Below are 26,580 nucleotides of genomic sequence, written 5' to 3'. Positions count from 1 at the left end.
GACACCTTTTTCCTACCGTCAACCACTTTATCATAACGCCAGCTCTTTAGTGCGATCCAACCAACAGCACATGTACCATTGTTGCAAATTGTAGCGTTAGTACTTTCTCCTCTGCGTTTTCCTTTGCCAACAATAGCGTTTCTGGACTTGAAAGTGATTTTTATGTGAGTACCCACACATTTATGAGACTGTAATGCTAATGTGGTGTCTATATGAACTCTGAATGTTAGGAATTTGTTTAAGGTCATTACTTAAAAAGTATCTTGTGTCATTAGGTTTGTTAAGTGTTCTTCCAAACATCTATGACCCTTTATAGGATTAATGGTTTGCTTATGCTTATTGGATGAAGGAATGGATGTTTTCATACAATCACAGACTTGGTATACCTGGTGTAACTTACAATATTTACATTAGGGTGCATAAATGTTGACTCATAAAACTTCTACATGGGCCTAACCTAACTGCAGTGTTGTTGGAAATGGTGTGCACAGGTTTTCTTCATGTAAAATGCTGCTGCAGAGCCTTTTTCACCCCGACCAGAATACAGTTCTTTTCTTTCACTTGAGTTTGGTGTGGTGATGATAGAAAAATGCACATGTAATAACAATGAGTAGTAGACTGAGTGAATATGGAAAAACCGACAAATACTGTTGAAACTGCATTTATTCGTCTGAGGACATCACAGGCTGTTTGTTACCTGTTTTGTAAATGGATTAGCGTTTTTAAAATGAACTTCTTTAAACAAAAAAAGGGCAACATTTGGAGGCCTTTGTTATTTTTAGAATGTTATGCAATGCTTTTACAGCTCCAGCCCACCTGCGATCAAATCAAACTGTATGTGGCCCATTAACTCAAATGAGTTTGACACCCCTGGTTTATAGTATACCCACCTATCAGCCAAAAATCCATTTGAATACATAGGAGAGTAAACCATCCTCCAAGGTAACCTACCCATGTACCGACTACTACTACACCACCACAACTGTAGTAAATAATGCTAGTAATGTTTTTTGGTGTTACCAGTAACAGAGATTTCTCTTTGCTTAATCAGGAAGCACTGGACTTCAGCGCTATGTGATTGTGCATCGTATATAAACACACTTTTGACGTTCATTCAATGATAAGCATTTGCAAAGTCAAGTTATTGCAGAGAACAGAATTCAGCCGTTTAGTTTGACACTTTATTAAGAAAAGGATGAGATTTCAATTACTCAGTTTAACTTTTTCAGTTAGTCTAAGCCCACAGTGACAAAGTCTTTTTTGCAAGGTTCAGGTATTTCTGTGCACAGCAGATTTCTGCCCCTTGTGCTAACATCTGTAAGGAGTTGTTTGTGTAACCTTTGAATTTGTTGACCAATGCTGTCTTTGCATGTCTGTTACATACCACTTTTATCTTCTTCAGGTTTTTCATCACAGCACCTCAAGGTGGCAGAGTGGCCTCTCAGCCTGGACAGGTAGGTGCTGTTTAACTGGACTGGGAAGCTTGTGTTAATCCTACTTCCCTAAGGTTCAGCATACAGAGAACAAAAGCAGTGTGAATGTGAACCCAAGAACACATCCCTCTCTCTGTTTACACTGAGCATGTTTGTGATTTAGGTGTGCTTGTTTAAGAAAAACAGATGCACGCCTTGTGATCAGAGACTGATAGTTTTCTTTTGGTTGTCTCTTATTAGTTTCATTCATTTATGAACATTTGTTCACCTTTACATTACAAACAAGTCCACAGAAAATCAGTAAACATTTTGACAATGATCATTTATTTCCAGTCATTTTTTAAGCAAAAGTACAAAACGTTTGTTGGTTCCAGAATTTCAAATGTGAAGATTTTTATTCATTACTGTGTCATATAAGATGGTAGACTGAATTTCTTTGAGTTTTTTCAGTTATTTATGGCATTTTATAGACAAAACAGTTAATTTAGAAATGTATCTGCAGATTACTACTGACTCACTGCACCTACACCTGATGCTCTACTTAAAACTTGCAACTTACGAGGTAAACAGTGTCATAACTCGTAGTCATACGTAACCTTATTTTTTGAAATCCCCAAAACTCTTCTTGGACTTTGGCCAGACATCATCAGGACCTTCAGGTCAAATCAGTTGACAGATAAACGTACTGTTATACAATAGCTCACTTACATTAAATATAGATTTCTGAACTTACTGTGCTTTTGACTTCAATATTAAAGGGTTTTGTTTGCTTTTCTTTTCATGTAGCTGTGTGGTGTTTTATATTCTACTCTGTAATACTTTTTTACAGGTTTCCTGTAATTTAAAAAGTGATGATCATGTGTTACGGAGGTTGCCCAGTGGTTGTAGTCATAATTTTTATTTAAGTAAAAGTAGCAAGGTGAAAGACCAACATTCAAACTTTCACTCAGGAAAAAATACAAAAGTTACTTTAAGTTTTACAGTAAAAGTATTTGTAGGAGCGAATTATACCTTTTCAGAGTTATTATCATATATTTGGAGCTTCAACACGTTTGTTAAAGGTAGTGGAGGTGGAGCACATTATAACTACTTTATATACTGTTGCATAGATTAAGCTATAGCAGAGTATTGCATTTTATAGATCATGTTTTGTTCTAAATCTGCATAGTTATTAAAGCTGTCGGATAAATTTAGTGGAGTAAAAAATACAATAGATTTGAGTGGAAGTAGCATTAAATCGAAATATAACTAGTGACTAGTTATAAACTAAAGGTTGACTGATGGGGCTTATGAAGCATTACGAATACCTATACTTGCTGATACACACCTCAATAATCAACTGTAGTAAGGACTCAGTATGTTATAACAGTCCATGCAGTATCATAAGTTATTGTATGTGTTACGTAAAGTGAAGTATGTATTGATGCATCTATGGTTCATCATAATGTTACATTGTTGGTGTATTATAAAGTGTGATGCACTCTCAGTTCTAACGACAATGTGTCATGATTCAAAGAGTTTTTAGTCACAGAGTAAGATTTTTTAAAGAATGGGGGTTTTGCAGGATCTCTATTGGCTAGATTATTAGCTTCAAAAAGAAATAAAGTGGACAGGAATTGATGCAGCCCCTGAAATCCCTAGCTCGCTAGCTATAGCATACTTACAGGGGGATTTTCAGGGCTGTAGCAGTTTTCCCCTTTTTCCTTCTCCACTCTCTCATTGCACAAATGGGAGGACATGTCAAATACATGTCTACAACTCTACTTTCTCCTCCTTTTCCATGGCTCAAGGGAGAAGCACCCATGGAAGCACAGTAGTAGCTTCACGCTGAAGACGCACCGGCGCTACAGCGGTGCAGCACGTCTCAGCACGTCACGTGACAGAACGTAGTCCGCCTGGTCCCGTCCTACTTCACTGTGATTGGCTGGCGTTACTGCACTGTGATTGGCTATTGCTCGTTCCCTCCGGTTTCCTCCTCGGTTTAAATTTGCATTTGTTTTAGACTGGAAAAGGGGAGTGAACAGGGGTGTCTTTGAAAAAAATGAGAGAGTGGAGAGTGAAAGAAGTAGACAGAAATTGCTGCAGCCCCTGAAATCCCCAGTAAGTATGCCAGATGCTATAGCTAGCTAGCTAACCACTGTAGGGGCTACTTGCAACTTGCAAGTTTATGTTAGCTACTACAGTGTTGTGGTTAACTGTTAGCTAGCTATACTCACTGGGGATTTTGAGGGCTGCAACAATGTCTTTCCACTTTTTCTTTCTTCTTGAAGCTAGCAATCTTGGAAATAGTGACTCTGCAAGATGCCCAGTTTTTGTAAAATTTTATTTAGACTAAAAACTCTGACTCATGACACATTATCTAAAGATGTGAAAAGGTGTCAAACTTAAGTCTTTTAAAAGTTTTTCAAAGTATTCTAGTATATGACAGACATTAAGCACTTAGTATTTAGCTACATTTGTTTTAGACTGTGGAAAAATTTGAGTAAATGGAGTTGTGGAGTGAATAGGAGTGTCTTTTTGACATGTCTTCACACATGTGAGGACATGTCAAACGAGAGTGGAGAGTGAAAGAAGTAGACAGAAATTGCTGCAGCCCCTGAAATCCCCAGTAAGTATGCCAGATGCTATAGCTAGCTAGCTAACCACTGTAGGGGCAACTTGCAGGTTTAAGTTAGCTACTGGAATGTTTGTTAGAGGCCTATGAGCTAACTGTATGTTTCAGCTGAACCCTGCTAGTTTAAAGAATTACTTCATGTAAATGTTTATATTACTGAAAACAGAAATCTTCAGCTTAAGTGTACAGGTAGCTCGTGTGCTGTTGCAGACATTCCAGTAGCTAACATTAGGTTACAAGCAATCTTGTTTGAAATGGAGAAAGTAGTTGGTTGGTTAGCTAGCTAGCTATAGCATATAGCATACTCACTGGGGAATTCTGTCCACTTTTTTTCTTTTTGAGGCTAACAATCTTGTAATAGTGACTCTGCAAGATGCCCAGTTTTTTTTTTGTGAACTTGAGAAAAACTCTCTGACTCATGACATGGCATGTCTGAAGATGTGAAAGCGTGTCAGACTTCAATCTTTTAATATTTTTTCAAGTGTATGATAGACATGAATCACTTATGAAGCAGCATAGATTCTTTTAAAATGAAAATGCATCACACTTTACAATGAAACTGAAACATTATAATGAAGCATAGATTATTATTGACACGTCAATATGTACATCACTTTACTTAACACGCACAGTGATAACTTATGATAGTACATGGACTGTTTTAACATTCTATGAGTTCTTACTACAGTTAATTGCTTAAGTGTGTATAGGTTAGTTCAAGTATTCATAATGCATCGTAAGCCCCATCAGCCAACCCCTAGTTTATATCTAGTCAAGAGCATCCATAAGACACTTGACACTGTATGTATTATAAGTTATATCTATAATGTTTTCTGACTGTTGATATAGTGCATCAGGAAGTGTTTTGTGTGTTTATGAGTGCAGTCATAGAGCATTATAAATGCATTTTAATTCACCATGAATGGCCTTGTAATGCATTAGCTTTAAAAACTTTTATTGCTTTTTTTTTTTTGTTGTCATAGATGGAAAAATACAGATGGAAATCATTAAAGATTTAATATAGTTACGCCAGAGAAAAAACATTAAATCATAGCTTGTGTTCAATCATTAAAAACTATTTGTTATGAAAATGGTACAGCAGCTGAGGTAGTCACGTGACAATAAAAACTAAATTAGGCACATATTTTAAAAGGAAAACAAACGTTTAGATAAATACAACTCTACTGCGCAGTGATGCAGAGCAAGCTATATGCAGGTTCAACACTAATAATTACAAGAGCAATACCCAATTATTAAGTTACCAAGATATCGTCAGGGAATAAAAATGTCCTAAATCAAAGTATGAATTTAGTCTACATGAGTCAAAAGAACATCAGATCAGTCTGTGATCTTCAATCAGAAATGTTGGGGGGGTTTCATTTAAATCCACAAAAGTTGCAATAAGTGACTCTTTGAATTATTGTTAATGCAAAGTAACAAAGGTTGGACATGTTTTCACTCAAGGCGAACACGCTTCCTCGGTGATGCTGGAGACTCCAGAGAGAAGGCAGTAGGAGAGACGGGACGGGACTCAGGGATGTACTCTGTCTGATACTTGTCGATGTAAGGTTTGGCCACATTCCACACCTGAGTTGAAAATATAAACTTGTTACTTAAAATTTTATCATCCCTCTCCATCCCTGTGGAGCTTATGTACAAATAGATACAACATATCCGCAGTAAGAAGTAACATTTATTCCTCCATAAGATTTGTCACTTACCTTCTGGTCTAGTAAAAGACGGTGAACAGCTTCGATGTCTGGAGACATGAATCTGTCTTTAATCCAAGGTCTGTTAAAGGCAGAATAGTTGAGAGTTTGAGAGTAAGAAGTGGAACAATGGATAAATATTAACTATCGCGTTCATCATTTCAGTGGACTGAAAATTGTGAACCTTGCCCACATCTGTTTGACTTACTTGACCACACTGCGCACAAGTTCATAGACCTTCTCCAATGGAGTGGTGGTACGAAGTGGGCGGAGGAACTCAATACCCTGACAGGCTGCCAGCAGCTCTATAGCAAGAACTGATCACAGAAAACTTCTATTAGATTTTTTTAAAAAATGCAATCACTTTGACTTAATTTGCTAAAGGATAGTATCTTTTTAATCAGTAGGTTAGTCCTCTTTTTAGTAAGAATTATTTCAGTCACAAAGTTAAAACATTACATGTGGCATCACTACTTTTGGCTTGTTAAATGACAGTCCTGAGTTTGCAATAAGGGTGCAGCACTGCATACTGAACATATTTGAGTGTATTATACAGTGTGTGAGGGACTGGACCAAATCTTAATATGACTTGACAGCAAATAATGTAGCATTATCAACTCACAAATGGTGCTTTAGAAAGGCTTCAACACTCCTTTGGATTCAGTCATAAATTTTCTAAGCTATGTGTTCCTCAAGGAGAGATTGTGGAGCCCATTGAAGATGCTTCACTCCATCCAATTCTTGAATTAGTTTTGCAATAATTGTAATCACTTTAAGTAAATCCAGGGGGAATGCTACATGTCCATGTAGAGTAGCCACTGGACCCAACAAAACTCACAGTACCTTTTCAATACAATTAAAAATAGTACAAGTTTCAACAGTGAGAATAAAACATTGTTGGTTGAAAGCCCTTTGTACTCTAAATTTAGCTAGAGAATTATTGATTTAGTCGTGGGGTTTTTTGCCTGTAGTTTTATGGTTAACCACTATACCCACTTGGAAAGCTTTGATTTATAACCATGCAAATGTTTGCTGAAGCACTTTTATCCACTGTCGGTGTTCACTGGCATGATTTTCAACACTGTTACCTTTGCACTTTTTGTGACTGAAGCACCAGGAACTGTCTGGATATTGCTGCTCGTTGCTTTTTATAGCTTATTTAAACTGAGGGGTTATCAGATCTTTTTTAAAAACTGCTGATGCTAATGGCCATTGAGCTTTATACAAGTGAACTATGCAGCAGCTTGTGTAACTGATCTCGCTTTAAAATTGTAGTAGCCATTTTCCTTTTAGGACTGATTGGTTCTTTTGTGAAGGATTTAACTGAAGTCTTAAATGACTTACATCAGATTAAATTATTATTTGTTGATGTAATCACTACATCACTGTGTTTAGCATTTTTATATCCATTTAGGCCTCACAATTACTGTAATGTGATTTTTTTTTTAAATGGTAAAGGCACGGTTCACCACAAAATCAAATACATATTTTTCCTCTTACCTGTAGTGCTATTCATCGGTCAAGATTGTTTTGGTGTGAGTTGCTGGTTGTTGGAGAGATCAGCTGTAGAGATGTCTGCCCTCTCTCCAATATAATGGAACTAGATGGCACTCAGCTTGTGGTGCTCAAAGCGCCAAAAATACATTTAAAAAACTCAACAGCAATGTCTCTTTCCAGAAATCATGACCTGGTTACTCAAGATAATCCACAGACCTTGTTGTGAACATTTTGGTGTAGGAACTACTTTCTTTCTGCCAAATTATGCCAACTGTATTACTGTGCAGACGGAGGCATGCATCTACTGTTAGCTAACATTACAGCTCAGCCAAGGATTCATGTTTACATGTCACACTGTTACCAGCACAACCCTCTTGTCCATAGATGCCTGCTTCCCTTTGTGTAATTAATCGGTTGGCAGGTGTAGTTTGGTTGAAAGAAAATAGTTCCTACATAAAACTGCTCACAACAAGGTCTGTGAATAATCCTGAGTAACTGGGTCAGGATTTCTGGAGAGTTTTTCAAACCGATTTTTTGGCGCTTTGAGCACAACAAGCTAAGTGCCATCTAGTTCCATTATATTAGAGAGAAGGCAGACATCTCTACGGCAGATACCTCCAACACTCTGCAACTCACACCAAAACAATCTAGACTGAATAAACAGCACTACAGGTAAGAGGAAAAATGTGCATTATTGATTTGGGGGTGAAATGTTGTGTTAATAGTAGCAATAATCCTAATCCCAAAAAGCCTAACCTTGCTCCACATGCTCCACGACTCTCAGGGCCTTCCTGGCAGCCCAGCCTCCCATGGACACATGGTCCTCTGTGGCAGCACTGGTGGACAAAGAGTCCACAGACGATGGATGACACAAAACTTTATTCTCTGAAACTAGATGGTACAAAAATGAAGATAAGAGTTAAAGTTCATGATAAGACACTGAGTAAAAAGGGACATAAATACATATAAATATAATAATCAAATGTTTTACTTGTTTTAATCTATGTTAAAAATATTCTACCTGAAATTCACTATTCAATATTAAAACCTATTTAATTCCCACGACAAAAAAAATCTACTTCATTCAATATAAATATAACAACAACATATAATTCAGGTGCTGATATTAACGCCCCATTTTATGTTATTGTCTTGCACACTAACCCAAGGCAGCGGCTGTGCAATGAGCAATCATGAAGCCTGAGTTGAGTCCGCCCTCATTGACGAGGAAGGCAGGCAGCTCACTCAGAGACGGGTTACACAACCTTTCGATCCTCCTCTCACTGATAGAGGCCAGCTCGTGGACTGCAATGGCTAAAAAGTCCAGAGCCTAAAAGAAAGGGAAGAGTGATGATAGAGTGGAGAACAAAAACTACAACAAATACCAGAAAGATGTTTTATGAGTCACAAACCTACGTACCTTAGCTGGGTATTCACCGTGGAAATTCCCACCTGAAATGGTCTCACCTCTTTCTGCAAATACCATCTGGTTCATCTGTTAAGAAAAATAAATCACCTGATTCCAGTAAAATCCAGGATATACTGTAATTGTGGCAGAACCTAGAATCTGTAGCTAAACCAGTGTGCAGTTTTTGAGTGCAGAGACAACAGAGGCATACTTAGGTTACTTTTAATGCTTTTATTGAGGTTTGCGAATTAAGCTTCAAATGTCTGTTCAATAGTGACTCATCTGATTAAATTAGTCCTTTTTATATTGAATGAACTTTCTTTGATGAATATAACTCATAAATTAAGCTAATCCAATAAGGGAATAAAGAAATCAAACTATTCAGACTATTCGTGTAGTCTTCTCATCTTTATGCAGAGGAAGGATACAGGATTGTCAGTGGCACTGTTGATTTCTGTGTTGATGATGTTCTGGACAAACTTTATCGTGTCATTGGTAACTCCATGAACCTGTGTACGGAAACAAAAAAGGTATACTCAGAAATAACTGAAAAAAACTTTTAGCACAGTCCTACCCATCGTCATTCATTTTCTGTAACCACTTATCCTGTTAGGGGTCATGAGGGGGCTGGAGCCTATCCCACCTAACATTGGGCAAGAGGCAGGGTACACCCTGGACAGGTCGCCAGACTATCACAGGGCTGACGCATAGAGACAGACAGCCATTCACACTCACATTCACACCTATTGACAATTTAGAGTCACCAGTTTACCTAGAAAACCCAAGCGGACATGGGAGAACTTGAAAACTCCACACAGAAGGGCTCTCCCACTGCGGGGTTTGAACCCCCTACCCCGGGTTTGACTCAGGAACCCTCTTGCTGTGAGGCAATAATACTAACCACTGCATCGCCTTGCCATCACAGTCTTACTCAAATTCCAAAAATCTGACTGCTCTGCCTCAGGACAATCACTCATATCAGATCTAGCCCAAGAAAATCCACCACACTTCTTTTTCCAAATTAAAAGTGTAAGAATTGAGGGTGTACAGACTTTAAAGTCCTGAGGGTGAAACTTGTGATTTTGGTCTGTATAAATAAACTTGACTTGAGGTTACCTGAGGACAGCATCGCATGGTGTAGGCATCCTGGACTCTGTCACAGAACCGGTGGCTCTCTGGAAAAACATACCAACACCAGATGACACACATTAAGCACAACATGTTTAAGGGAGAAATGCAGGCGTAATGTTACCAAAGGCTATACTTTATTAATCCATCTGGGGAGATACACCCACTGCATCTGAACCACTCTAACTATTTATGAGCTGCGGGCAGCCACAGCGCTCCAGTTCTGAAACCAGTACCTTGATCAAGTGGTAAAAATATTCCTGTATGTGTTTTGGTTGGGAGGAAATACCCACAAATATGGCGGTACTGTAAAGCTCTATAACCCATATGTTTGAACGCAGGACACACTTCTTACTGTGAACGGTGCTACCCGGATGTTAGCTGTATGATAACTTTGTTTGATTATTACATAATGGTGTGTTACTTGTCTGTTTCACAATATGGGCCTGTCTTCTGACCTGCAATCTGGGACGAATGGTGATCCGAGTCTAGCAGCGAGCGGAAGCGTAGGGCCACCTCTATCTGTCCTGGGTGGGGCCGCAGCGTGTGGATGTCTGCAGGAGGAGACCAGAAAATGAGGACGGATGAAACAGATGCAGAACCTTGAAGTTTGAGGTAAATGTTTCCATGTAGTTTTGTGATTTTGCTGCTGCTCACCACTATCAAAGGCCTTGGTGGTCCCCTTCAGCACCTCCAGGGTCAGAGCAGCAATGATGTCTGCCTGCCGAGCAATCGCCTGGGCTCGCTCCACGGCCTCCGCCCCAAGAGAGGTGATCATCTGGGTCCCATTTATCAGAGCAAGACCCTGTGAGGGAAAGACAGAGTGAGAGGGACATATTTTCCACTCTAAGAAGCCCCAGGGAGGATACAATGCAGTGTGCACAATACTGTGGGTTATAATAGTAAATAAAAAACTTAAATAGATATAAATATATATATATATATAATATATATTATAATATATATATATCTGTATAATAAACTTATACAGATATTTTTGAAAAAGGTATAATTCCCTCGACGTTTTGGCCCTTCGTGTTCATGCAAATTGAATTTTAGGTCATTAAAACTGTGATTTTTTTAAAAAAAAATTTGACTGAGTTGCAGATTTTTCAAAACTCCAGTTACTGTTTATCTGTTTGGGAAACATCATCACCTCTGTGTGCACGTCAGCTGCTTTGTGTAATGAGTTTGCAACAGAAATGATAACAGTAGACTACTTATATTGTTTGTGTTTTGTCTGCACTGCTCGGTCCACTGACTACTTTACACTTTAACTTAGTACTGCTGCAACACTTCATGGATGAACGGAGCCGTCTGCTGCACCCAGTGTTATGTGGTCTGTCAGAAATGACAGTTTTGGAGCAGGCCCGGTCGATCCAGCAGATGGTGGTACACCTTCTAGAGTGGGATTGCTGTTGATGAGGAGTGGAAGGAAAAGTTTCACATGTCCAGAGCATCACTTGTATCGTTGAGCAAGTTTCTCGGTCTTTATATCAAAGGGAACGGTAATGAGACATGGGAAACATTAACTTGTGCACTTAACTATCTTCACAACAACAGTTAACTGGAGAAGACGGCTAACGCCAGCGAGCATTTAGAGTTGTTTTTGCTTCATAGTGTGTACTAGTAATCAAGTATTCTATTGATTATTCTGGTGATTAATCGAGTAATCGGATAAGAAATACTGTGTGTTGTCATTAAATTACTTTAGCTTTACTTAAGGGCAATAGTAATTTATAAAAGAGAAAATAATAAGAGTGAGAGAGATGAGAGAAATGAGCAACAATTAAAAAATGCTTTAATTGCTAAAACATTTGTTTGCAGTGTGCACTAAGTCAACAGTTATGTGAGATCAAATGATGCATCTGCTGTCTGTAAAGACTTAAACCAGTTGCCTACAGCATTTTATTTTCCACGTGTTGCAGTTTTCTCTAGCAAAACCTAGCTAAAACACATGATACATCACCAGGTAACATTAGCCACCGCATTGATTTCTGTTATTAATCAGCCATTATAAAGCCATAATACACGTAAGTTATTTACATGCGTTATGAATCTCAGCTAGCAATCACTGACTGAGGTTAAATGCAATTAAACGTGACGTTAACGTTACCTTGTTGTGCCAGGTCCACCTGGCAAACTCAGTTCATACGCTGGATGTTTTCTACTTAGATGTTGTAGCATTGAACTTGTACTATTGTGGTATGCTAACTCCGCTTTACAATACACACTGAACTTTTTTTCTGTTCGTTTTAACTTGTAATGATCTCACAGTCTTGACACTTTCTGTTGTTTTCTCTGGTGTGTCTCCTCTTTTTGTCTTTCGCTCTGTTCTTGTCCCTCTTCCTCCATCGTTTCTCAATCCGTGCTTCACATCCACATTACAGCTGCGTAGGCTATCAAAAGCGAAAGTAACAGAGGACTGTTACAGTACAGTGAGCTGTGTAGTTGCACTGGTTTTAACGAAGCCTCGAGGCTTTTTAGTAATCAAAATATTCAAGTTACTGGAGGAATCGTTTCAGCACTAGTGTGTACAGAGATATTTTGTATAACAAAGGTCGTGTGGAGAGATTTTTTTTTCTTAATAGAGAAAATATCTGTTCCTAAAAATATCTATACATGTAGACAGAGCCTAAATTCTTTACCTCAAGACAAAGCACAATGCATCCCCAGTGAAGCCTGGGTCACGTTCTTTAGTGCAAGCAAATCAAATATGAGGGGTCATGGCTGGTTTTTAAACATTACCTCTTTGGGCTTTAGTGATATTGGCTTCAGTCCGTGGGCCTCGAGGACCTGGCCAGAGATGAAAGGGGACAAAACATGTAGAAGGTCAAGGTTCATCAAAAAACAAACATGTTTTCCTATTGGACCTTGTGACCTGTGACTCTTAAAAGCAAAAAATAAATCTCCTGCAGCAGTGAGCAAGTTATTGTTGTATAACCATGGAAAAAATCACTATGAAGAAAGCTATAAGATCTTACATATTTGGCATCTGCCCACCCGCTCTTAGGAGACCACATTTTCCCCTCGCCCATCAGCCCCAGGGCCAGGTGAGAAAGGGGTGCCAGGTCTCCGCTAGCACCCACTGTTCCCTTCTCTGGGACAAAGGAGAGGCAGGAAGCTGCAGGGGCAGAGTGCGTTAGACATGAAAATTAGTCAGGTGACTGTCCGCTTTCCCAACACTGATCCCTAAAGGAAATTATCAGCAGTCAACAGTAGCCGATATCCAAGGTCAGATAAGGTAAAGTGAGGCTGGTGGCTCACCATTGAAGGCCTGGATCATGGCATGAAGAGTTTCCAGAGAAATCCCGCTGTGCCCTTTGGCCAGAACATTGATCCTCAGAGCGAGCAGCATGCGGGTCCTTTCTGGGCTGAGCGGGTTTCCCACACCTACACACCACAGCATAACATTGATGGCGCTGATACGAATTAAACCTAAAACACTTTGTCAGGAGTGCTCATTATCTTGAAATCTGAAATTCTAGACGCATAATAGAGCTTTACGGAGAGCTTTATTACCTGCTGAGTGTGACCGCACCAAGTTCTCCTGCAGCTCCCTGCGAAACAAGAACACATCAGCACATAGAAACAGCTCATTCTCCAACAGCAGATGTAGTGGTATACAGTGAAATATCGTCTTTACTTGAGCTTGCTGACAGGAATCACTGTTCGGGCAAATTTGCCAAAACCTGTAGTGATTCCATAGACGACTGTGGGAACAGACAGAGAGAGATGCAGAGAACTTAATACATGGCATGATTTATTTCTGTAATACGTTTGCAGTAGCTGGTTAACATCAGTGCCTTTGTGCTTGTGGTCTTTGTGCTTAAATGTATCCTAACCTTTGTTTTCTTTGACAATGGTGTCCAAAAGCTCTCTGGATTGCACAACTTTGTTCTCTGCCTCCTGAGTCAGCTGAAAATGTTGGTAAAGACAAGAGATCGTCTTCAGTCAAAGTTTGCACAGAGCAGCCGTGACAACAAACGCAATTTGTTGATCATTACCTTTATCTTGTAGAGTCCCCTTCCTAAGTTGACCAGATCTGTCGTCGTCAGGCTGTTGCCATCCAGGGAAATGTACTGCACAGGGAGAGAGCTGTGTTACACAGAAGTAATCATTGAATAGGTTTTAAATTTTAACAGAATGGGTAAAGACTCACTTCACCAGGTTCTTTGTATGCTGCTGTGCTATTTCACACAGTTTAATTAAGGATAACATTAAACAACATACAGTGGTGCCCTTTACTGGATTATTTTGTAACAGAAATTATATATATTTTAAAAACGTGATTAAATATATGACTTAGATTAATATTGTTCTTTCAAAAGCAGTTATTGAACAAATGAATACTTTGCACATCTATTTCCAAACAGGTGTTTTGGAGAGGGACGAGCAGAACACAACACAGTGTGCCTGATGACGAGTGAGTCACTGAAATGTTGCAGCATTAAAATCATTATTTTTGCAAGTTAGACAAAAGTAATTGTCGCCCACGATTTGATTTAAAAACTGATTTGATAAATAGTATTTAGTGCCAACTACAGCACCCAAGTACCCTCTATAATGAATATGACAAATACTCATCAAGTGAAAGGATACAGGTGAGAAACTCCAGGCTCATACGGGATGAAGTCAGGAGACATGGTGTCGCCTTCAATGGCTGTAAGTGCAGGATAATAAAACACATTGTTCACGTCTTATCTTATTAATCACATTTAATGTCTCAGATCGTCGGTACATAACTAACCATGCGCAATTACGCACAGCTACTGGTTATACTGCCCCCAAATGTGATGCACAATAAGATGATTGCAATAAAATAAATAAACAGAGCATTTCTTAAATTTTAAAAACATATGGTCTTTACCGAGCTCCACAAAGTCATTATCCTCCAGCACATCCTCGACAGTGTCATCCGCATCCAGTAAACCCAAACCCTGACACCTGCGCACCACAAACCGAGTGTCCTTTAACGCCTTGATGCCGCCGTTATCTGGTTTGTTCTTCATGTAACGTTTAAGAGCTTCGAGTCCAAGCCATTGGATGGTGTTGCTGGTATCCCGGCAGGGCACTGCCAGCCACTCATCTCGGATGTGCACCGTGAAACAAGGCATTGACTTAACTTGACTTGAGCGGGACTCTGGTGCAGTGAGAGCTGCTCACCTCTCCCCAGGGTACCACCTTCGGTCGCCTTAAGTTCAGCCGCCAATCAGACGCACCGTTGGGAGCCACGCCTCGTCGGTGTGACACCTCTGGGGGGCCACTGACCGCCGCAGGTTAGTGATACAAGTGTTTGGACACCCAGATGCGTCATAAGTGGATGCGTTCAGGGAACCAAACTTTTATGGGTACTAGCTGACAAAAAGTGCAACAGCTAAACTAATTATTGCTCACAACAAAATCAGTTGAGTCTTATTCTCAAAATGACTTACTAAAAATGTAATCACAAATTAATCTGAAAATAAATGATAGAGAACTTATGTCACCACTGATGCCTTCACTTGCTGTCAGACGTTTTGAGTGCATGTAAATTCAAGTGGATGGATATGAACACAGCGCAGTTTGTTGATTCAACACATTGTTAAATTGTAGAGGTGCAACAATTTATTATTTTTTACTGTAAATATAAAGTACATCATCAACATCCCACCGTCCACCCACAGTTACATTTAATCAGATTTTAAAATAAAACAATGTATATCCAAAAAAATAACTTAAATAATTCAGGTAATACTTTAATAAATGTGTCCTTACACAAAGGCACTCAAAAAATGGCATTTAGTTACAATGCTTTACAAGATGTTTTCAGTAATTTCTTTATGGGTCCAATATTTCCCGTTATTTTGTTCTGCAGAATGGAGCTCACAAAAAGTATCTAAAAGTCAAAAGGCTTCTGCAGTGTGTTTTGTCAGTGTAAGTCAATTCAAACATTCAAACACCAGTGTGACTGAAGGCTTACATGTCTTAATAAAACCTGAGCGGATCCCACTTCATATATAAGCAGAAATAATAACAAGTATTAGCCTGCGTGACCTTAACCACTAGCTACCATCCAGTGTGGGGTCCCTCAAGGCTCAATTCTTGGACCATTATTATTTCTTATTTGTGTTAATGATTTGGCTACTGTATCTAAAGACATTTTACCTATTCTTTTTGCAGATGATACTAATTTAGTGATGTCAAACAGAAATTTTGATTGTCTTATGAGTGAGGCAGATAGGGGTCTCAAAGAATTTTCAAATTGGTTTAAAATAAACAAATTGTCTTTGAATGTAAAAAAACAACAAATTTCATGATCTTCAGCGGTAAGAGAAAATATAACATACAAAGTGCATCCTTAAATATAGATGGAAATCAGGTTAAGCAAGTGCATGTTGTGAAGTTTTTAGGAGTTCTAGTAGATGACCAACTCCGTTGGAAAATGCATATTAATTACATTTATACAAAGGCTATGAAATCCCTTGGTATAATTAAGAAAATTTGTTATTTCTTAAACAAGTCTTGTTTGCTGATCTTGTATTATAGTCTTATTTTTCCATATATTAGTTACTGTAACATTGTATGGGGTTCAAACTATTACACTAGTCTTAAGAGGATCTACATGTTACAAAAAAGATTTATCAGATGTGCCGCTTTTTCAAATGCATTTGTTCCGTCTTTGCCACTATTTCACAAACTTAAGCTCTTAACAATTTATGACATAATACATAATAATAATACACAATTATATACATCTGCCTAAGAATCTCACCACAAGGGGTCAGTTTTTGCTGAAGTGTCGTGGTGCAGAGCTGTGGAATTATCGTCAACACTTGGTAAATATCTCTTCATCTCTGTCAATATTTAAAAATAATTTAAAACAATTTCTGGTTTCTCTATATTCAAAATGAACTATAAAATTGTTTAGATGCAGGATAAACTTTGCATTTGATTATGGTGCTTTGATGATCTTTTGAATGCAGATTAGTGTCACACCTTCAGTGGTACATTTGATTAGTATTTGTTCCTGTTCTTGATTTTGTTTGTTTCTGATAAATATACAAAACACACACACACACACACACACACACACACACACACATACACACACAGCATTGATTAGGGACTTTATTAGATGGCCTACTGTATGTTTCTTTTCTACTTTATATTCTATTATTGGTACTATATTGTATCTTATTGATTATTTTATAGGCAATTTTAAATCTCTGTCTTTTTGTTTTATTGAATATTTAGGTGAGATAACTTATAACCCTTTAAGGAGTTTTTCATCTTACCTGCACAATCTGTTTTTTGTTGTTGTTGATGTTTTTATACCAATTGTTTTAATACTGTGCAAATAAATAATATGAAAAAACCACGAGTCCCAAATCACTCTTTCAGATTAGATTAATTTTGCTTTGTCAGATTTTTGTGAAACGCTTCTTGCATCACAGAGTAAACACTAAAAAACTAAACAAAGAAAACTTACAAAACAGCCAATGTCATCACACCCCTCCTCGTCCACCTTTTGACCTGCACAGGCTCAAAGAGCCCATACTCTGATTTAACAAACTGACGGACTGAGGAGCAAAAGAGGTTTATCTGTTTAGTCCAAACAGACAATAATTCTTACATGGCAAAAGCAGATAGTCACAAATTAAATTAGGGATCTGAGGCAGTACTATCAAATTTTTAAAAATCTTTCTGCCATTATGTGACCATGTCTTAAGTGACCTTTGGGGACAAGTGGTCAAAAGTGCACACCATGTATTTGCAACAAAACCCCTTCAAGCTGAGGACCTTTCTTGCACGTCACCCCTCTGTGCTCTTACTATTTATCCCTAATATCAAATAAAGGCAAATGCCTCATAAATGAACTTCAAATATAAATGTAACCATCTCAAAGCTCTGCCCTAAATAGCTTAACATCTTATGGTCCAATCACAGTGCTTCTGTCCTGCCTTTAAAGGGATAGTGCACCCACGAATGAAAATTCAGCCATTATCTACTCACCCATATACCAAGGGAGGCTCAGGTGAAGAGGGGGTAGCAACACAACTCCACCTAATGCATGCTTACGGCACCCCAGATTCAAACATCCAAAAAAACACATAATTGAAACCACAAAATATTGCCATACTGCTCGTCCGTAGTGACCCAAGTGTCCTGAAGCCCCGACATAAAGAGTTGTACCCCCTCTCTCCTTGGATCTCCGCGTTGTGAGGTGAGGACTGTAAAACTTCACCTGAGCCTCCCTTGGCATATGGGTAAGTAGATAATAGCTGAATTGTATATGTAGCAAAGTATTTTTACAATGTAGTACTGCTACTTTTACTTAAGCATATTTTAATGATAATACTTATGTACTTTTGAGTATTTTTACTTGAGTATTTTTTTTTTTTTAGATTTTTTTTAATGCAGAACTTTAAGTTGTTACAGAATATTTTTACATTGTAGTATTGCTACTTTAGCGAAAGCTGTAAATACTTTTTTCACCACTGCCGACAATGAAAACGAAATATGACGAGCCCTAAAAACCACGTGACTTATGATCGCAGATGGAAGTGTTGTAACTACCGAGGCGCACCTGAAAGCATCACGGCAGCCTGCGGACTGATGATGTCAGTCTCTGTGCTGTAGGAGTTTCTGTATCACCATGTGTGCCGACACCACAGAGTAGGCCTACTGCTGGCCGTCAGCGGGCAGGCAGAGGAGAAGAGGAGGGGAGGAAAAGTGTGTTTACACAGACGGCAAACTGCCTGGGGAATCGTCGGGGAGAGGAAGTCAGCCGGCTCTGTGTCTGCCTGCTCCAACTTCCTGCTCAGAAAAAGAAAAAGCCCAGGATCCTATTTCAGTCCAGCACAACTGTGTAGACCAGAAGCAAGCATGGAAAAACAAGGAATCACACAAGCTTCACCGTAAAGTTTCACGGAGGGAAAACACCGAGACACAGATCGCAGGTAACGTAAAAGTAAACGGACATCTTTCTATGAACTGCGCTTTGTTGGCTTGTAGAGAGAGAAGTCATTGGTTATTAGGCGTAATAGCGACTGTGTTACCTCTGAATAGGAGTTATGTTTTATGTAAAGTTTTCACCTTGTGTTAATCTATAAGGAGCGAGTGTATTTTAAGTTTTAATCCAGAATAGTTCAGGTTTAGATGCGGACACAGTTGTGCCGTCTTCCGGTCCGAGCCACATCTTGAAAATGAGTCAGTGGGGCAGAATAGTGATCCAGACCTCTGTGCGTAACAGCACTGCAACTTTCAAGTCCCGGATACATCTGTAGCCTCCCCAGAAAGAGAGGCAAACAAAAGACGAGCAATGCAAAACCAGCCCGTGGCCGATGTTTAGAGATGCTGCTTTTTACGGGCCCCTGTTGAATTTTCCACTGTCTGCGAACAGGAAGAGAGCAGATTTAGTCATGGCTAAGTAATGTCTGCACACACCATCTAATCTCATTAGCAGTTTCCGTTCAGCCAACACTGGATAGCTTTGTGCGCACTGCGAGACTTCTCAGTCCGAGCATCCGCAGCAGGGCTCCTGATTCCCGAGCAGAACCACCACAATGTCCCTGTAATGTTCCTAGAAAGGGTTATACCATGTCTGCGGCTCTCAGTGACTGATGTTGCCTCCATGTAGGGGATTTTATCTCTGTGTGGCAGCATATCACTCTAATAGTCAAATATGGTGTAGTGGTGTCTGTAGGAGGTATGTCTGACCTTCAGTAGCGGCCCCATACTTTAAAGTCTCTCTGTGCTATTTGCAGCATCTTGCAAAGGTGAATGTTTATAAGTCACGCCGGCCTAATTGTAGACCTGTCAGCAAGGCGGCACTGCATTGGCAAGCTCTAAAAGCCAAACCAAAGTCTAGGTTCAGATTGGTTTAAAGGGTGGAGCTGTGGAAAGGGGACAATGATTTGATCTCTTGACCCCCCTCCCTTTGGGATTCTTGAGGGAAGTGTGGTAGGACTGGGGAAACGCTCCCCTGCTGTGGGATCCCCTCTCCTCAACATTTGTCCTTGGAAGTAGAATAGAAGGAAGTCCTGACTTTGACAGGTTTGTAGTTTTACATGGCAGATAGAAAACTCAGGGGATAGCTCGAGTCGGAAATGAGTTCAGCCCTCCCTCTCTCCTCACCGGACAGAGATATGATGTGGTTGAAAGGCCGGTCTGTTATCATTGTTTCAGAGCATCAGTGACTAATCGCTCTGCACATCCATAGATAGATAAGACGGCAAAGAATACAAGATGAGGTCTGTCAGAGTGTAGGGCTGTGTGTGGTGCCAAATTTTTCAATACCCTTGCCAGAACAGTTCCTGAGCAAAGCCAAAATAACCCTTCACCTCACTTTGAGGAACATTAATATGTTTTTATTTAACAAAAGAAGCCAAACTTCTCACAAAAACAGCCAAAGAATATCTCTGGATTAAAACAACTGATTCTAAACTGGTAAAACTAAAGACAACAAATTAACTACAAACCTGATCAGGAATTTAACGCCAACTTTTGGTATCGGTTTTAATACTTTTGTGCGACATAGTCATTGCAGTCTGTGTCAAAAATTATAAGTTTGACCCCTATTTATATGTGCCTCTCTGGTGTTTAGGCCTCCAACTAGCAATTTCATGGATTCGTCTCTTAAATATCTTTAAAAAGTAAAGACGAAGTTAGCCCTCTAATTTTACTTTTAATATTGCTACACAGATATATCGGCCAAGATGCCTTTCTATTGGCCAAAAACTAGTAAAACACGACTATCACAGTTTCTCAGAACCCAAAGCAATGTCTTCATATTGCTTGTTTCTTATGATCAAAAGTCTCAAACTCAAACTTTGAATTAAAAATGATACCAAAGCAGCAAATTCTCACATTTAAGATGCTGAAAAACTCCAAAGTTTTGCTATTTTAGCTCAATAAATGACTTAACGATTGGCAAATTATCGCATTTGTGCCAGTTTATTATCCATTAATTGATTAATCCTTTCAGCACATCTCTGGTGTTGCTGTCTGTGTTGACAGAAACAGTCCCCCGCCGCCACCCCACTACTAATATATGGAGCTGCGAGCAGGCAGACAGGAGCTTCGAGGCTGCACATTCCTCTATTAAAGGAATAACCCACCCTGGGCCCGTCATACTTCCTGTGGAGAGAGGGCCAGGTTGAACCGCAGCATATTTCTGGCTTGAGCTGTTGTTCCTCCTTATATTTTTTTTCTCTTCTGCTGCTGCTGCTACATTACACTACACTCTTTAAAACACACTGTTCTATTCATCACCGGTCTACTCGTCCTTACACCACATGTTTCAGGCCGTTCCCTCCTCAGCCTTTAACCTAATTTAGGCTGTGCGCGGTAAAGAACAGCAGCGAGACAGAAATCAGGAAAAGAGGCTTTTAATTAAGGTGAATCATCAGTTGTTCTTGTTCTAAACACTCTCCGTAAACACACACAGTATGTTTTATCAGCAGTTATTTTACACAGGTCTAGAATATATAAAGTAATGAGCACAGAGTGCAAAGAGCTACCAGGCATGTTTCCCCCAGAGGTTTGAGTTTTGTGCTTATTCTGTCATCGTAGCATCTGGCAGGTAGAGCATGTGCAGGTAGTTTTGGTGCTTTTTCTGTCAGCTGACATCTCTGGGTGACGATGTTCCATTTTTATCTCGTATAGAAAAAAAAAGCCACAGGAGGACAAACTCAGGCGACATCATATGATGATTTTAAAAATAACCAGTGAGGGCTTTGATGTTATGTGCTCTGCTCTGGCCGAGTCGAATGTTTTCACTCATGCTGACCGTGTCTCGTCGCAGGTATGGACAGTGCCATCACTCTGTGGCAGTTCCTGCTGCAGCTGCTGCTGGACCAAAGTCACAAGCACCTGATATGTTGGACGTCCACAGACGGAGAGTTTAAGCTCCTGAAGTCAGAGGAAGTGGCCAAGCTGTGGGGGCTGCGCAAGAACAAAACCAACATGAACTACGACAAGCTGAGCAGAGCGCTGCGCTACTACTATGACAAGGTGAATTGAAGTGTCTCTGGTTAATGTGCAGGAGCTGCGTCTGTGTTATGGTCAAAGTGGTCATTTCACTGCAGCTTTTTGTAATTGTTAAGACCTGAAGATTGGAGAGAGGAGTGTAGCACTATGACACATTCTGTGTCGCACTTCTCTTAAAACCACAATCTCCCCTGATAGACACTTCCACTTCCTCTTTATCAGCAAACACACAGTAAATCCGGCTGTGATGTAGCATTCTGTTTCAGTTTGGTGTTTTGCCTTCACTGGACTGAAATGTTGTCAATGCCCTCTGTGATAGTCGACATATGTTCTTTTTGTATTGTCTTGATTCGTATGTGTTTGCTGTACGTATATTTTAAAACAAGCTCTCCTCATCATTAACAGTGTTCATCTGTTTTACAGAACATCATCAAGAAGGTGATCGGCCAGAAGTTCGTCTACAAGTTTGTGTCCTTCCCTGAGATCCTGAAGATGGACCCCCAGGCGGTGGAGATGGGCCTGGCCTCTGGAAGGTTCCCCCTCCAGGAAGGAGAGGCCTCTGAGCTGGAGGTAGAGGAGGAGGAGGAAGAGGAAGGGGAGGAGGAGGCCCAGAGGAGGACGCTGGCAGCCCTGGGGGCGCAGCAGTGTCGCAACGACTACCTCCGCTCGGGTCTCTACTCCTCCTTCAGCATCAGCTCCCTGCAGAACCAGCCTGAGCTGCTTCGTGCCCTGCGGGAGCGCCAGGAAGAGCCACGCTCCGTCATCCGCTTTGGCACCAACGCCAATGAAAGGAGCTCCCCTCCCTCCGCCAAACCTGAGTCCTACGTCTCCTCCAGGCCACCCAAACTCCGTTCCCCGTCCTCTCCCCAGACCCAGCCCTCCCAGAGCTGGAGCCCCGCAGCCAAAGAGGAAGAGGAGGACTCAGACCAGAGCGCTCAGCCCCTCAACCTCTCCTCTGGGCACAGGGAGCGTGCCCTGCAGCCTCCTGAGAAGAGAAGCAGCAGCAGTGGTAGAAGTAGCTCCACTAGTAGTAGTAGTAACCAAGGAGATGGACTCCCTCCAAAAAGCAAAAAACCCAAAGCTCTGGAGATCTCATCCCCGTCCCTGCTGCTCACAGGGAGCGACATCGGCTCCATCGCCCTCAACAGCCCGGCGCTGCCGTCTGGCTCCCTCACTCCTGCCTTCTTCACTGCACAGGTGAGATGATTTATTAACATGATACAGATGATGTCACTTCTTGTCTGTTGGTTTAGGGTCAGCGCTTTGGGGTGCTGGTGACCCATTCAACATGTAAGTAATGTTAATTACTGTGAGCATGAAGCTCTGCAGACACATGAGACTCCTCTAAAACCTGCCTCCTCTCTGTCTAGTCCAGACATGTCCACACACTTGCAGTGATACCATTCCACACGTCTACTAGCTCTCGTATTTTTGCTTCCATTAGTTAAAGGTAGACTCTGTCGCTCTGTGCCAACTGCAGCTGAAATACAGTGAGCCCAAAAATAATCAAATCTCAGACAGACAGAAAAAGATTGTATGATGCTATCTGTCTCTGCCCCTCTGTGTGTGGTGGCCTGGTAGCCACAGGGACATGATGGGATCTGTCCAGAGTATGATGTCAGTGTCCCTAAAGCGAGGGCAAGAGACATCTGACACAGCCTGGCGTGTGCTGCTGGAAAGACTACTGCTATATTTATTTAAGCAGTCACTTGAGCCAAATTTCCTTAAGAAACAGACAAAGAAAAGGTATGACAAAGGTAAATTGGTGTGATTTAAAGGTAAATTGTGCACGGGCAGAAAGACATTTCACATAGTTTTGCACAGATGCAAATTTAGACTAATTCAGTGAGTCATTGTCTGCGTTTGGTTTGGGATTAAACCCTTGAAAATAAACAGCTCTGTGGGGTAAAAGCAGAAATTACAGCCAGTAATGTTTATGCGCTGCAAATTACAGGCCTTATAGAAGTACGTCTGTACTTGAATTTGAAATTTGGGAAATTAAAGTGCTTGTAAAATGTAAATTTGCTTGTGTAAAGTGCGGTACATTCAGTAGCTGTTTTTTAACTTGTGTGGTTGTTCAGTGTAAATGACATGACTGCTGTAAGGATGATTCTGGTTTTACAGTAAAACTTTTAGTGTGCTCTGCCACAGCCGTGACTTTTTGGTCCGTTTTGTGATAACCCCAAAGGCTCTGCTACGAGCATCAACTGGTATTTAATAATCTCTTTAAGTTAATAATGTGTTTACACTGGAGTTGTTACACAGCAAAGTGTCTCTGCCACATCAGAGGTTTATGCACACTTTGAGCGAGCCATTAATACCACGCTCACACTGTCTGTTTACGAGGGCGCAAAAAGTGAGATCAGAGGAAAACAAGCAATTTACAGGAATCTTCTGCGAGTCCAACCTATGAGAGGGGGAAAGAGGCCCTAAGTGATGCCATATGCTCCAATAATTCCATTAATAATGGGAGCAGGGCTGGGTCCCTCCGCAACACTGGCTCACTTCTCTGAGGTGACACAGGGGGAAAGTCGGGGGGAGGGGGAGACAAGACCAGGGGAGAGAGGCAGAAATTGATTTCATATGTTTTCTCTCTAGTTGGCGTTCCAACAAGTGCTTAAGGAACCCCCCCTCCTCCCCTTTCCCCACTTCTCCCCCCCAATCAACAACAACCCCCACCTCCTCCTCACGTCACCCCTGTATTCTGGGGAGAAACCACAGACTTCCTTCCTGCTCCGTCAGTTTGTTTTTCCAAACGCCAATACACGTCCATTTACCATTTCAGCATGTTTCGCATTACTGAAGCCCTCAGAGCGACGCTCTCCATCCAGTGGGTCTCTGTGTTTGTATTTTAAAATATGTTGTCTTCACTAGTTCCTCTCATTTACATGGAGCCTCCCTCCTTCTTTGCCCCCCCCCCTCCCTTGTAGACTCCCTCTGGTTTGCTGCTGGCTCACAGTCCACTTTTGTCAGGCATCCACTTCTGGAGCAGTTTGAGCCCCGTCGCTCCGCTCAGCCCCGCCCGGCTGCAGGGCCACAGCTCTCTCTTCCAGGTAAGAAACAAACACAGGTGTACACACACAGGGTACAAAAATAGCAGAGGAGAACAGAAGGTGTGCTCAAAGGATTATTGTTTACTGGTATTGTTTGAAGGCCGAGGAGGAAGTTGAGAGGCTGCAGCGAAATTAGCGCTGCTGCAAAATCCCCTCTCTTCTCAGCAGTTGTTAAAATCAGGTGACATTATTGACATCATGCCAGGAGATTAAGATGAAGGAATTTCCTAATATTTGCAACAAGTAATAACATGATTGGCTCCAGTTTTTTAGTGCAAACTTGTTTCTTATACCCATCTTGTATATTAAAGGCTCTGTATGTAACTTGACATATTATTGACAGTGTGTAAACAGGTTGTAATGTAACTTAAACTGAGACTGTCCTCGCCTTTCTTGGTTGTCTATAGCAACTTGGGAACTGACTTCCACGTAAAGAGCATGAACCTAATTTTTCAAAAGGAAGTCATGTTATTAGGCAGAGCGTCAGCCGGCTGTGCTAGCATGCTAATTCTAGTCTAATAAATAGTAAAGCCAGTGCCCCATATTAAACATTTAGGGCCCTTCGGTACTGAAAAGGAAACACTGACAAGTGAAATATTTTGTGATGCTGTGGTTTTAGCTAGCTAATATTAGTTAGCTTGCTAATGTGGACAGATTGCTGGCAAAATACTGTCTTGAGCAGTTAACATCATTTAATTCATCCAGACTCCAGGGCTGATCTGGCTGCTAAATTAGCTAGCTTGGCGTTTGCAAATTTATCAGCTTATGTTTAAGTATCTTGGCTAAAGGTAGCTGGCTAACTTAGCTTGCTTGCTAACGACCTATCAGTTGATTACCTTGCCAAATTACTTCCCCAGCTAAAGTGAATGAACAAATGAATGACTTTATTTTGAACCAAAAATTAAAAAACATAATAAAAAACAAACATGACAAAGATAACAGTGTCTGAAAAGGAGTAGGTAGAAGTAAAACTTACATGTCCCTACGTCTTTCTTGCGTTTATTCTTTTAGCTCATATATTATTTCAACAAATTCCCAAATTTATTTACAACTAATACACAACTATCCCCTGTCTATTTACCACCCAATTAAATAAATACGTAATGTACCCAGTTTATTTACAGTCCAAGTACCACCCAGTGTTACAAAATAAATATGCACTCTACAGTCCAAGTACCACCCAGTGTTACAAAATAAATATGCACTCCCCTAACACAACATGTCCTCGTCTATATATCTGCCAAAAATATATTTTTTTGTATAGTTTGATTCATGATTCTAACTTAGTGGATTATGACGAACAGTATTAATTTAGCAAACAATAAATGATGTAACATACAAAGCGCTTTCTACTAGTCAAAGCGATGCAGGGGCGGCCAATGAGCTAACCGTAACCCCAGCTAAGGTTAGCCAGCTCGTTGCTATGCTACATGGATCTGCAGTTGGCTGCTTTGTAGCATCAACTGCGAAAGTAATTTTCAAACTGTATGCTACTTAGTTTCATGGAGACAATGGTCTAAATGAAATATAGAAACACTGGGGATAGTAACGTTATTTTAAATTTGATTGTAATTTTCCAGCCTTCTGTCGACACGATGCCAGTCAATCATCGTTTTTTTTTTACTGTTTTGGCCGATGCGCGCACTGGACCACGAGCAACAGGATGCTGACTGCAGTTCACTTAACGCTTAACTGCTGCTGCCGTCATTAGTCATACTTCTACTGTTATTATACACATATGACTATTGTCACACATGTATACTGC

General features: G+C 40.4%; 2 protein-coding genes across 2 annotated transcripts in view; one reads left to right on the top strand and one right to left on the bottom strand.

Annotated features, from left to right (window-relative positions):
- Nucleotides 1-4,985: 4,985 nt before the first annotated feature.
- hal (histidine ammonia-lyase) lies at nucleotides 4,986-14,979 on the bottom strand. Its single transcript, XM_050074217.1, has 20 exons — nucleotides 14,660-14,979; nucleotides 14,392-14,452; nucleotides 13,952-13,979; nucleotides 13,797-13,871; nucleotides 13,635-13,707; nucleotides 13,436-13,502; nucleotides 13,312-13,349; nucleotides 13,057-13,182; nucleotides 12,774-12,913; nucleotides 12,538-12,585; nucleotides 10,447-10,594; nucleotides 10,248-10,343; nucleotides 9,778-9,836; nucleotides 9,090-9,170; nucleotides 8,674-8,739; nucleotides 8,418-8,583; nucleotides 8,010-8,144; nucleotides 5,965-6,073; nucleotides 5,769-5,838; nucleotides 4,986-5,634 (listed from the first exon to the last, which is right to left on the bottom strand). The coding sequence occupies exons 1-20, from the start codon at nucleotides 14,904-14,906 to the stop codon at nucleotides 5,503-5,505; spliced, it is 1,965 nt and encodes a 654-aa protein (XP_049930174.1). The 5' UTR covers nucleotides 14,907-14,979; the 3' UTR covers nucleotides 4,986-5,502.
- A 3,389-nt stretch (nucleotides 14,980-18,368) lies between these two features.
- The window catches only part of LOC126408585 (ETS domain-containing protein Elk-3-like), a 10,075-nt gene continuing 1,863 nt past the window's right edge, over nucleotides 18,369-26,580 (top strand). The window contains exons 1-4 of the mRNA XM_050074221.1: nucleotides 18,369-18,731; nucleotides 21,578-21,786; nucleotides 22,186-22,959; nucleotides 24,693-24,815. Coding sequence (XP_049930178.1) covers nucleotides 21,580-21,786; nucleotides 22,186-22,959; nucleotides 24,693-24,815 — 1,104 coding nt within the window. The 5' untranslated portion in view covers nucleotides 18,369-18,731; nucleotides 21,578-21,579. The remainder of the gene's footprint in view (nucleotides 18,732-21,577; nucleotides 21,787-22,185; nucleotides 22,960-24,692; nucleotides 24,816-26,580) is intronic.

Source organism: Epinephelus moara, chromosome 20 (genome assembly GCF_006386435.1).
Source record: "Epinephelus moara isolate mb chromosome 20, YSFRI_EMoa_1.0, whole genome shotgun sequence".
Taxonomy (NCBI): Eukaryota; Metazoa; Chordata; class Actinopteri; order Perciformes; family Serranidae; genus Epinephelus; species Epinephelus moara.
Note: the sequence above shows the minus strand (reverse complement) of the source record. Positions and strands in the feature narration are given on the sequence as shown.